At 54.2% G+C, this 12,857-nt stretch overlaps 3 protein-coding genes across 3 annotated transcripts; 2 read left to right on the top strand and 1 right to left on the bottom strand.

The window, feature by feature from the left end:
• Positions 1-407: 407 nt before the first annotated feature.
• Positions 408-3,330, bottom strand: CLAFUR5_10918 (uncharacterized protein; the record flags this gene model as incomplete). The annotated part of the gene is made up of 2 exons (XM_047910066.1): positions 408-3,222; positions 3,278-3,330. The coding sequence occupies 2 exons, from the start codon at positions 3,328-3,330 to the stop codon at positions 408-410; spliced, it is 2,868 nt and encodes a 955-aa protein (XP_047765154.1).
• A 263-nt stretch (positions 3,331-3,593) lies between these two features.
• On the top strand, positions 3,594-9,083 carry CLAFUR5_10917 (Septation initiation network scaffold protein cdc11; the record flags this gene model as incomplete). The annotated part of the gene is made up of 1 exon (XM_047910065.1): positions 3,594-9,083. The coding sequence occupies one exon, from the start codon at positions 3,594-3,596 to the stop codon at positions 9,081-9,083; it is 5,490 nt and encodes a 1,829-aa protein (XP_047765161.1).
• Positions 9,084-10,779: 1,696 nt separating this feature from the next.
• CLAFUR5_10916 (Putative proline--tRNA ligase) lies at positions 10,780-12,822 on the top strand (the record flags this gene model as incomplete). The annotated part of the gene is made up of 3 exons (XM_047910064.1): positions 10,780-10,966; positions 11,188-11,505; positions 11,603-12,822. The coding sequence occupies 3 exons, from the start codon at positions 10,780-10,782 to the stop codon at positions 12,820-12,822; spliced, it is 1,725 nt and encodes a 574-aa protein (XP_047765162.1).
• Between the last annotated feature and the right edge of the window lie 35 nt (positions 12,823-12,857).

Here is a 12,857-nt window from a genome sequence, read left to right as displayed (position 1 = left end):
TTCTGAAACGTCGCAAGGATGTTTCGTTAGCAGAGCCTTACCTAGTTGTATCGAAAGCTGCGCATCGATTGGCCGTAATCCTGGTATGGCGATGCTATAAGACGCGGCTTGGTGCATTCGCAGTCCTCATCGAAGTGGTCATGATGAAGTTGAGATTGGAAGAAAGAGCAAGCCGTCGCCGCGGATGCCGAAGCGGGAAGAAAGCATTGACCACCTCGAAAATGATGCTGCCAATGCCGTCACCTCAGCCTTACATGTACGTGCGGACTACACGACGGGTTGCAGAGACCAATCGCAATCATGACATACCGTACGAACTCAGCCTTGTCCAAAACTATATGGTCGCAGCTGAAAAGTACACGTCGTATCACGCTACAATTCTACGAAACCCAAGCAATCCCACCTCCTCAAAAACTAAACGTATCCGCCGTCCCCAACACATCCGTCGTCACCTCCATAATAGTCCTCGCAAGGACCTGTGAATCTTCGTCTACAAGCACCTGCTGTGCATTCTGCATCAAGGTCTGGCTATCCTGGCTGTCAGGCGGCAGAATCGTGTCCTGCTGGCTCTCTGCATCGCGATGCACAGGCAAGTCGAGAGACGATATGCCGAAGCTTAGAGTCGATTTGAGGCCTGAGCTGCTGCGTCTGGTAGGTGGTTTGCTGAGCCCACTAGCGGCATTGCCGGTCACGGGTGATTTCTGCGTGCCAGTGAGGCGCATTGAGGAGAAGATTCCTCTGGTGGTCTTCTTTGGTGAGTGGATGTCGAGGTCTGAGACGGTGTCGTCGTGCTTCTCCATGTCATTATCAAGAGGTGAGAATGATGGCTGCGAAGCGGCCTTTGGCTCTTGTGCGACTGCAGCATTCGGCTCGCTTTGATGGTCTATCTTTTCTGGTGACTCAGAAAAGGACATCGAGAAGCGAAGACTACTTCGTCGAGCACTCGCAGACCCGCGCGAGCGAATCGATCCAGAGGCGCTTCTTGCCGCCGCTGTCTTCGCGACTGCGAGATAGCTTGCAGACACGGTCCTTGGTGTTGGCTTCTTTGCCAATGATGGTGACTCCAAACTCTCTTCAAATTCACGAGTTACTCCAGGCTTTTTGATGCTCGACCAAGGCTGCCAGTCTTGCAACAACGCTTGTGTGCTTGGTAGAGCCACTGGTTCTTGTGACAGCTGCTTTAGAGGCTTCCGTGCACTGCGACTAGGGTTCGGCCTCGGTCCGTGAAGCTGTGGTGAGCTCTTGTCACCAAGGTACTGGTCGCTGTTTGACTTTTCAGGTGAAGTGAACATGTCGTCTTGAGCTTGAGCCAGCATCGCTTGAGTACCAGGCCACTGTGTTTCAGGTACAGCCGGCGCTTGGTCCACGGCATCATCATCCTCTTGACTCTCGTGAAGAGCAGGCCGCCGTATCGGCTCTGGTTGAGATGATGCCTCGTCACCGCATCGTGATAGCTCTGCTCCAGAAGCTTCTAGCTCGTCTCGAAGAGCTCGTCTTACAGAAGAGGATCGGCGACCAGAACCTGCTGCTTGTGGCAATATGGTGTTGAGATGCTCGTCTACAAGTGGAGTATGCGGTGCCGGCGCTGGCACTGGTATTGGTCTGACCTTACCTGGGCTTGAAGATGAGAATGTAACTTTCCTCCGTGGCGTGCTCTCCGAAAGAGTCTCCCTTGTCTGTGGTGGCTCTGCTTTCTTGCCCCGCTCCTTGTTGTGCTTCGACCCTCGTTTTCGGAGGACAAGAGGCGAGAAGCCATTGACTTCAACTTCAATGTACTGGCCTTTGTCCCGGTGAGGTCGCTGCACAGCTTCAGCGGCACTCTGAGATTCTGATGGCGCTGACTGACGCCTCGATGATGATCTTCGCGGTAAGACCGCTTCGGTCGCGCAGCCAGTGGACTTCGTCTTCCTCCCTTTTGGTTGCTTGTCTTGCATTGAGGTCTCCTCGTCGATTGCGTTGACGCCACCCACGGTCTCATCACACGTAGGCTGTCGCTCCTCGGGGCTAACGAAAGTGGGCTCCTCTGTGTGCTCCGAGATGTCATTCATTGCGACCCACGACTTTCGTGGAGCGACTCGAAGCCCTTGTCGTCGTAGAAGCCGGGATTGACTGTCGTCATCTGGAATGATATCATCGCTTTTGGCTCCTCCGTGATCCTGGGGTGCAGTCTGAAATTCTGTCAACTCACTGGTCTCTACAGAGTGTTCATCGTACTGCGCATGAGTAACATTGCTGCTCTCAGGTACTTGCAGGCTTCCGACTCGTAGGACAAAAGATTCGCTGATTCCAGATGCGGCGGTGGCGCTCGGTGCCGTGCTAAAGCTGCCGGATGCCGCACTGCTTGGCCCAGCCTTGCCTCGAGCCAGTGGTCGCTCTCTATTTCGAGACTTCTGCGAGAGAGTGAAGATAGATGACGTCCCGAGCTCGTCTCTACTACAGTCCTCGTCAACGTGCTTCTTGGGCTGAAAGGCTCCAGTCTTGAGCCACTTTGAGCTTGTCCAGGCTGGCGTGGGAGACGGCCCACAATCAGATGCAGTCTCATCTAAAGAGGACTCAGAGCTCTGGGTTTGCGTCTCTGGTATGACAGGCGGAGGACAAGACTGAGGTTGGCTTTCGACGGGTAACGAAGTGATGGTCTGTCGCAGCTTTCGGTTCCGAAGCGCAGCAGCAACTCGAAGTGCTTCCTCGCTAGGACCAGCGGTGACTTGAGTAGACCTGAGACGTCGTTTGGGTCCACAACTTGCTTGAGCCTGGACCTCCGTGACCTCGAGTTCCTCCACAGATACAGTGCCATCGACGAATACGCCGCTATCATCTTCATCTGCCTTGCACGCTCCCCTCAATCTACGAAAGATGTCCTGATCATCATCTACATCCTCCCAAATGTCGTCCGAGTCGTTCTGTGTCTCGATGTCCGCAATTGCATATCGGAAGTCCTTGGGTCTTGGAAAGGAGGAGAATGCCACAGCAGTCCTAAGTGCTTCCGGAACGAGCCGTGCAGAATGTATCTCGAGCGCCACACCGTTCAGAAAGTCATCTGCAAGCTGCTCAACACGCCTCCGCTTCGCTGCTCGCTCTGGCAGTGCAAAGTCATCCTCGTCGTCGGTGAGCAAGCCGTCGTCTTCAGGCGCCAGGCACTCGTCGTAGCGAATGTGGCGAAATGCGGGTGTTTGCTGGAAGTCAGACAGACAGTTCCAGCGATATCCTCGCGGTCTGTGGCTCCTGATCATGATGCATCAGCCCAAGGACCACCGGCCAGCTGTGCATTACCTTATACCCGTGTCCGTGATCGGGTGTGTCTCGAAAGCAGAGGTCGCGTTTGCTGGTCATGTTCGGGTGTTGCTTCGACAACGCCCGATCGGCTTCACCAAGCAGCGAAATGCTCCCGAGATGCAATTCGCCCAAGCTTCAACACGCTACACCACACTCGCATTGCTACACGATATCGCACTTCTGTTGCCCAGTGATGTTGCTGCTCTTGTAGAGGGTAGTACGATGTCTTGCTAGCACGACACGCCAACAACGAACACGCGACGATACTCGCCAGTAAACAACACGCGAACACATTCGGCGGCCTACACGACACAACCACCATGTCACAAGACACACAGAACGTCGCTCCATGGCTCGCGGGCCTCGGCGACGATGATGATGTGTCGTGGGATATACCGATTCCTTCCGACATCAACATCTCGTCCGCCAGCCACGACGCCAACTCGATACAATACGGCTCCACGCGCAACTCGAGGCGCAAAGTCAGCGGCCCATGGGGCTCAGTGCGAGGCACAACCCAGAAACGACGAAGCCCGCTATCAACTTTGAGCAACAGTAACAACAATACCCAGCGTCGTCCTCACGGCTTGTCGAAGCTCACGCAATCGCGATCCTTCTCTGGCGCGTCAGACACATCTGTGGTGCAGTACGACACTGTCGCCCAGCGGTCGAAGAGCTCGTCGCCGGCAAAAAAGCAGCAGACTTTGGAGTGGAAGAGACGTCTGCTACAAGGAAGAGTCGGCTACGGTGATCAGACCGATCTCTTTGGCGCGACTGGGCTCGAGAACATTTTCGCCCAAACACCTGCAGATGATGGACCAAAGAAGGCCACGAGCAGCATGAGCTGGCTGGACCGATCTGCTGTGGCCGCGATGCCGTCTAGTCCCCCGCCTTGGCCTTCGCAGCACGATCAGTCTGAGCGATACGAGGAGCATGAGAATGTGGAAGAAGGAGATCGTCTGGGCACAGTCGACGAGGAGCATGAGAGCAGGACAACAGCCGAGCAGTATCAGAATGAAGACAGTTTTGAGAGCAACCCATACGATCTGCAGGACTCAGAAGATCCAGAGATCCCAGGGACTGAACTGGACCAGCCATCGAATGTACCCTACTCGAGTCCTGATCGACCCATCACGGACGTTGCGCACGATAACGTTGTGGGCAACCGCACTATGAGCGGACAAACGGATCTTGACGACTTCAGTCCGGTCTTCGTCTCGAAGCATACAACAATGACCGGCCAGGTGGAGTACAAGGCTTTGGACTCGCGACTTGTCAAGCAATTCCAGAAGAGCACAGTCGACCTTCGACATCCTAGCCAGGGGCAGTCTTCCGATGATACTCTTGCGGAACCTCAGGAGCCATCCATAGTGGAGCAGTCCGGATTCACTGACGGACCCGAGAGTGAGGTACTTCCAGCTGTGCCAGATCTGTCTCTGTCAGAAAACCTCCCAACTGGCACACCACCAACCGCGAACCTTGGAGAGAATGTGCAAACAAGACGAGGTGGCTGGTCCGCAGAAGGATCGTTCAAAGAGAAGCCACTCAGCCCATCCCCATCCAAGACTGAGCCGTCAATTGTCCGACATCAAACGAGCGAGTTGCTTTCACCGGTTGATGCTACCTCACGAAACGATCGGCCTGCCACCCCAAGCCAAGGACAATCTGAGCCACGCTCGAGATCATCGGGCAGTCCGCTGAAATTGTTCGGCCCTCATGATACCTTCACCAGCAACAGACTGTTGAGACGCATGAGTCAACTGGATCCAGATCTCTCTCAGATTCGCTCAGACGATGGAGACGAGGAGACACGTCAGCATCGCCCGTCAGCTGTCCGACAACCCGGCTTTCGCAACGTGTCGGGCAACTCGTTCGGCAGTGGTGATCTCAGTGGCCACCCCTTCAATGCTGAAATCACAATAACGAGCGCATCAGACTCCGACAGGGCTGATAGCGATCGTTCGCCGGGTTCAGAGGTACCGCCTCCGGGCAGTAGAGCTCCCCTCGGCTTCAGGTTTGACGACGCGCCCGCTGCAGGTGACACATTCAAGCTGAAGCGGAAGATATCCAAACGGAGCGAGGTTAACTCAAAGACTTCGACTCTCAACACCCAGTACCGTTATCCGACAGTCGAAGATGCCTCTGAAGCAGCATCTGTAGCCAGACGAGTAGACAGCAACACTGCAGCCGGCAAGCGACCGCCGAACTCACCATTCAAAGCGCCCACACCAAAGCGACGTCGAACGTTGCACGCTTCTGAGCTAGTGGATGAAGTGGCTGAGGCCAACGGATCGTACCATAGCCAGCTCCAGGAAGCTCTGAGTGGCAGCAAGCGGAGAGCCTCTCGTAATGATCGCCATTACGACATCGCCGACCCCGATGTTCTCGCAGAACGCAAGATGCTTCGGCCTAGAAATCCAACCCCAAGTCAGCGGCGGCGCGATAAGATCGAGGCGGAAATCAGAGAGGCTGCAGAGCAGTTTGCCGAGCAGGAGCCTGAAGCATTGGAGGCTGTCATGGAGCAGATCGAATCGTCTATGGTGTCAGGAACTCCTCCATCTATCGAGCAACAAGCGAATGTGGTGGCCAACGAAGTCGCCAAGTTCAGCCTGCGCGTCCAAAAGGCGTCCGGCGACTATGCTGAGCGGAAACGATCCGTTACCACCCAAGACTTCTTTAACGAGGCCGTCATGGTCATGCGATTGATTCGCGAGAAAGCTGGCCGTCAAAGTGGGCTCGGTAGTGTCGCAGAGTCTGACCAAGAAGCCATCAGTGAGGGCGATCAGTCTGGGCAGGATCTATCATCCCTGCGAGTGTCTAGACCACCATCCCGAGAAGCTGTGAGTGGGTGGCGGCCTCGAAACTCTCAGCCTACCGACGCCAGAGTTATCAGCCATCTCCGTCGCTTCCAGGAGCGGGATGATACCGAATTCCTGGCCCAGTCTGTCATCTCGGCACATGCTGATGATAATGATGTTCCAGATGTGGTAGTAGACGAGCACTCCAACATCCGTATCAGGGGTCCCATGCTGATGCGCGATCACCATGCCGACGAAGAACATAGCCGCCCATCAACACAACACTCACAACAAAGCTCGCTCGCTTCCCACTCCAGCCAGAACTCGGATGCTACATCTACAGGCCGGACGGTGCTTTCGCGTAAGTCTGAGAATCTTGGTAACCTGGCACCAGATGCCGTAGCTCATCTTATCGGCGAACAAGTTGGTGCCATGACATATGACAGAGACAGACAGCAGTGGGTCAAGGCTCGAAGCCCCAAAAAACAAGCTTACGGCAGTTTCCTCGAGCCACCAAGTAACATTACCAGCGACGATGATCCGTTCCGCGAGATATCGGATCTGCCTGTCGACGAGCACAAGGAAGAGGAGATTAGGAAAGCCAGCGCGCAACGAAGGCCGAGTGCCGTACAATTTGAAGGCCGGCCTGTTTCAGCATCCGGGGCTGAGCTCTACATGGCTGCGCAGATCGAGTCTCGTACAACCTCACAAGAGACAGTGCTGAATCGGCCCACCACACGAGACAGTAAAGTATCTTGTCATACCTACTCCAGCTCAGATCCATCGCGGTATACTGCCTTCGCCTCAAGTCAGCAACAGACCAATGAGACTCGTGCGACATCATGGGGTGATGACGACTTGCATCGACTGGCTGCACAGGGTAAGGCCCAGCAGCAACCGCTTGCATATGCCGCGGCACAAGCTGCATTAGCCATCGCTCATCGCAACGAGGCTACCGAGACTCTGCAAGGGGTTGTGGAGGAGGATGAGAGCTGCATGTCTTCCACAGGTCACGGCCTCCATGGTCACGTATCGGCAAGCCTGGAAGACCAGACAATTGAAGCCAGTCTTGTCGACGAGACCGGATACTCGGATGGACTCGCAGTTGAAGAGCTCGAGTCACCGAAGCTTAGACGCGCATTGCCTACTATGCCAACAAATCAGCCAAGCTCGACTTACCGCGGAGCTGCTAGGCAGATGTCGCTCCGCCGAAAGACGCTCACAAGTCGATTCAATGACGCCGAAACCCACGAGCAGAGCGAACTATCGTTTGTGGCGCCTCTGCCGGGAGATCGTATGATGAGTGTCTCGCTGAGTGTTTCGAGGCCGATGAGCAAACGTCAGCAAGGACATGTGATCGAGGCACCATCATCACCCGCTAAGTACGATCCTAGCTTCATGCTTAGCGATCTGCCAGACTTCACGATTCACGAGGAAGACAAAGAGAGACCATCAGAGAAGGCTCTTGCTCAAAGGCTGGCGCGGCATGCTGCAGCCGAGGTGGATGATCGCTACGCCTTGGCTATGAAGGACATGGTCAAGGTCCTCACGGATGTGAAGGCGGATGAGCCATACTGGGAAGAGCTGAAGCAGCTCGATCTCCACGATCGGGGTCTTGCTTCCTTGCACGGACTGGACGGCTTTTGCGGAAGAGCACAGGATCTCGATGTGTCAAACAACAAGCTAGCATATCTCAACGGCGCACCCGCAACTGTGAGGCACCTTATCGCACGATCAAATCAGCTGAGCAGCTTGACACCCTGGAGTCATCTGATGAACCTGCAGTACCTTGATATCTCCGGGAACGAATTGCAGAACCTGGATGGTCTGAGCTGCCTGATCCACTTGCGCGAGTTGAAGGCCGATGACAACAATATCCAGAGCCTTGACGGGATCCTACATCTTGATGGTTTGCTCAAGCTCAGGGCAAGGAGAAACAGACTGCAGGTTATCGACTTCGCGCAGAGTCAGCTCGATCGTCTCGAAGAGCTGGATCTTTGCGATAACGGGATCACTGCCGTGCAGCATGTGGACTTCTTGCCGGCGCTCAGATCCTTGAAGCTTGATCACAACAAGCTCTTGGGGCCTCTGAGGTTCCACGAGCGAATGCCCAAGATGAGATTCGTATCGCTGAAGGACTGTGAGCTGCGCCACTTGAATGTGACGTGCCTGCCGGGTATCAGGACGCTTCTGCTTGATCAGAACTGCCTGTCGACCGTGCAAGGTATTGCACATCTGAAGCGTCTGGATGTCATCTCGATGAGAAAGCAGACTCTGCTTGCTGGTCAAGATGTCACTCTGCTTGAGGAAGATCTCGTCGCGCGCACTGTCCACCTCTCTGGCAACAGCCTGCCAATGATCTCTTTACCCCACAACCTGCTGAGCGTCCAACACCTCGAGCTGGCATCCGTAGGTCTCCAAGAGCTACCACCTGACTTCGGCTTGAAGTTGCCAAACCTCGCAACACTCAACTTGAACTTCAACTCGCTCAAAGACATCAGGCCTGTGCTCAACATTAACAGACTCGAGCAACTTCTCGTGTGCGGCAGTCGATTGGACAGATTACGCAAGACCGCGATTACGTTGTCGAAATTGAAGACGCTGAAGACGGTCGACATCCGCGGCAACGATCTGACACAGCCTTTCTACCCACTCCATGCTTGCACCCAGCCGATAACGAGCGTGATTCGAAGAAGTGCATGCGGTGGCATGGAGGACGACGAAGATACGAAGGCAGAGGATGGGGAATCAATGAAGTATCTTCTTCCACCTCTCGATCCGGGAGCAGATCGTATACACTACGAACGTATGGACGAGGATGCCAAGTTGCGCAGGAAAGTATATCACGCAATATTGGCGAATGGCTGTCCTACATTGGAGTTCCTCGATGGACTGGCGTTTGATAAGAAAGGCGCAATGGCTAGGGATGCGACTTGGCATAAGTTGGTTGAGCTTGGGGTACTGAGGAAGAGTGGCGCCGTCGGATTGAAAGAGAATGAGCCTAGTCCTTGATGGACATTAGTTGAAGGCATGATAATGAGGCATGTTTGTATTGTAGAGCATGGCGTTGATTGGGCTTGTTGTACTTTTGGCTGTTCTTGTACATGTATCTTAGGGCAGCATGGTTGTCACCCAGCATGATGGTACTATTGTCGAAGCATAAGATGTCCTTGCGGCCATCGTTGTCTCATGATAGATTGTGATCGAAGGAGGTGAAGTCGGAAATACTACAGTCCTGGGCATAGTTCTTACAACCCCTGTATTTACGCTAACCCCTTCCGGCTATCCATGTCCATCTCAGAAGGTGTTGTTACCTTCAACCTCATTATCCACACACTCACACACGCGCTATCTATCGCCACCATGCCGAAGGGACGCGTCTTTACCGAATTCGAGAAGGGCGAGATGTGGTCTCTTCACAAACACGCCCACTGGCCGCTGCAGCAGATTGCAGACGCCCTTCACACTAACAAAGGCTCTGTCTCTTCAGTAATCTCACGGCTTGAAAGAGTACCACCTTCCACACCGAAGAAGAGAGGCCCACCACCTGTAATCAACACCTCCAAGCGTTAGCGACTTGTCCATCGAGCCACCACTGATGCCAACAGCCGCCGCCTACGATACGAACAGATTGTCGCGATAGAGGGCATCTTCAGCGACGTCCGGACAGTAAGAGCTGCGTTTGAGAAGGAGGGCTTCTCACGATATGTCGCAACACGCAAGCCGTTGTTGACTGAGAAACACAAGGAGGCACGGCTTCGATGGGCAAGGGCTCATATTAAATGGACAGTGGAACAGTGGGCTCAGGTCCTTTGGACAGATGAAGCTTCATTCAGGTGTGGAATATTCGGACAGGTCTATGTGACACGCAGGGCAGATGAGGCTTATCACGAACACTGTCTTACAGCACGCTTCCGCAAGTTCTCAGCCTGTATGATATGGGGCTATATCTCTGCAGATGGGCCTATAGAAGTCCATATATTCGAGAAGGGCTCTGTCGACGGTGGGGTGTATCGTAGCCAGATTGTTCCTCTTATCCACACGGCAATTGAGAAGCAGCGAGTGTCAACAGGCTCGCAGGACTACATTGTTATGCAAGACAACGCCTCAATCCACAAGGCGAAGGCAACGGTGAGTCTATTTAAGGAGAAGGGCCTACACCTTATGGAATGGCCAGCCAATTCACCAGATCTCAACCCTATTGAGAATCTATGGGCTCTTCTTAAGCATAGGGTAGGTGCTCATTTTCCTACAACACGAGATGAGGTAATAGCTGCTATCAAGATTGAATGGGCCAAGCTCACACCTGAGGACATACAACGTATATGCAAGAGTATGCGAGAACGCTGCGAGGCAGTAATAGCCAACAATGGAGGACACACCAGGTGGTGAGCTACGCCAAGTAGTGGATACATCCTTCCTAATGAGGAAAGGTGGAAGAACAGGGGTTGTAGAAACTATGCCCAGAACTGTACCCCTCGCGTACCTGCTCCGTGCGCGTCTCGGCACAGGGGTCCGTGGTGGGGGAAGCTGTTGCCAATTTCGAATGGCAGGAACAGTCACAAAACACGCGACTGACCGCCTCTGTATCTGCTGAACAGAAGGCCTTGTCATACAGCACAGAGGACTCATACCGAAGTACAGTCAGCACATAGCAACTGACGTCCGCAACGCGCCCCACGAAACACACGCATACGAGTACGACAGCATGAGCGAAGGCATTGAGTCCAAGATGTCGGATCTGAAGGTTGATGGACAGGAGCCACCAAAGTCGACCGCAGAGTCGTCGACTGGCAAGCAAAAGCCTAAGAAGCAAGACAAGGAGCGCAAAGATCAGAAGGTAGCACACAAGTCGAAGCCGCAACAACAGGCCAAGAAGAAGCAGGATGGTCCAGGTGAGTCGCATACCCGGTCAATGAGGCGCATGTGGGCAGGAGCGAATATATATATATGCCATAGGGTTGCAGTACTGTCGCGCTGTCAATCGTCGGCGCCGAGAGAGGCAACCCGTGAACACGAGTCGCATGACTCACTTCGCGCCTGCTTCATCGGGCACATCTCCTCATATCACACCCTCCCTCAACCAACAACACAATGAAAACTAACAAAATGCCAGAACTCATAGGCATCACCGAGCCCAAGCGCGGAGACCTCTCAGAATGGTACCAGCAAGTCATCCTCAAGGCGGAAATGCTCGCCTTCACCGACATTCCAGGCTGCTACGTGTACCTCCCACCATCGTACCGGATATGGGAGTTCATCCAGGAGTACTTCAACGAGCGTATTCGAAAGCTTGGTGTGAAGAATGCGTACTTCCCGCTGTTTATAAGTGAGGATAATTTGCAGCGGGAGGAGAGCCATATTGAGGGGTTTGCGGCTGAGGTTGCGTGGGTTACGCATGGTGGGAAGAGTAAGCTGGAGAAGCGGTTGGCTGGTATGTACGCTGTGTATGGGTGCTTTCGAGCTGGATCATAGCTGCCGAGCTGTTGATTTGCGATCTTGGGCCATAACTGACCCTTTTTACGTTACAGTTCGCCCAACATCTGAGACCGCCATGTACGACTTCTACTCAAAGAAGATCCGATCACACAGAGACTTGCCACTCAAGCTGAACCAGTGGAACAACGTGGTGCGGTGGGAGTTCAAGCACGCTGTACCATTCTTACGATCTCGAGAGTTCCTGTGGCAAGAAGGCCACACCGCACATCTCACGGAGAAGGACGCCGGTATCGAGGTCATGCAGATTCTTGATTGGTACGCCGACATCTACGAGCATCTTCTTGCCGTCCCGGTCGTGAAGGGTCAAAAGACCAAGAACGAGCAGTTCCCAGGCGCGCACTACACCAAGACCATCGAAGGCTTCATTCCAGCAGTGGGTCGTGGTATCCAGGCAGCAACGTCACATTGCCTTGGCCAGCACTTCGCGAAGATGTTCGATATCAAGGTTGAGGACCCGGACCAGCAGATCAAGGAGGGCGAGAAGCGGGACAAGCTGCACGTCTGGCAAAACAGCTGGGGTTTCACTACTCGGTCCATTGGTGTCATGGTTCTGGTTCACGGTGACGACAAGGGTCTGGTCATTCCGCCAAGAGTCGCCGAGGTACAAGTTGCCATCGTCCCAGTCGGTGTGACCGCGAAGACCACCGATGCGGACCGCGAGAAGCTCTACGATGAGGTGCACGGCCTCAAGACTGTCCTGGAAGAAGCTGGTGTCCGCGCTGAAGTCGACCTCCGAGAAGGCTACTCCCCAGGCTGGAAATTCGCCGACTGGGAGCTCAAGGGCACCCCTCTTCGTCTCGAGTACGGTCCAAAGGACGCAGCAAATGGCGTAGTAACCACATCCCGCCGTGACACCAGCGAGAAGGGCACCATCCCAGTCGCGGAGCTCAGCAGCGGCGTTCCCAAACTCCTTGAGCAGATCCAAAAGGACTTGTTCATGAAGGCTTCGGACGAATACGCCTCGCACCGCAAGATTGTGCGTGAGTGGAAGGATTTCGTCCCAACTCTTAACGCCAAGAACGTGCTACTGGTCGCACACTGTCTCGGCGGCGATTGCGAGGATGAGATCAAGAAGGACTCGGCTGGTAATGTCGAGGGTCAGGAAGTTGATGCGCGTGCTCCTTCTATGGGCGCGAAGAGTCTGTGCATCCCACACGATCAGCCAGAGCCGATTGCGGAGGGGCAGAAGTGTATCAACCCCAAGTGTGATGCGGCGGCGCAGCAGTGGGTTATGTTTGGACGAAGTTACTAGATGATGAATGTGCTACGCTGTGCTGTGTTGTGGCG

The sequence above is a fragment of the Fulvia fulva genome, chromosome 8 (genome assembly GCF_020509005.1).
Source record: "Fulvia fulva chromosome 8, complete sequence".
In the NCBI taxonomy this organism is placed as follows: domain Eukaryota; kingdom Fungi; phylum Ascomycota; class Dothideomycetes; order Mycosphaerellales; family Mycosphaerellaceae; genus Fulvia; species Fulvia fulva.
This window is presented reverse-complemented; position numbering and strand designations above follow the sequence as displayed.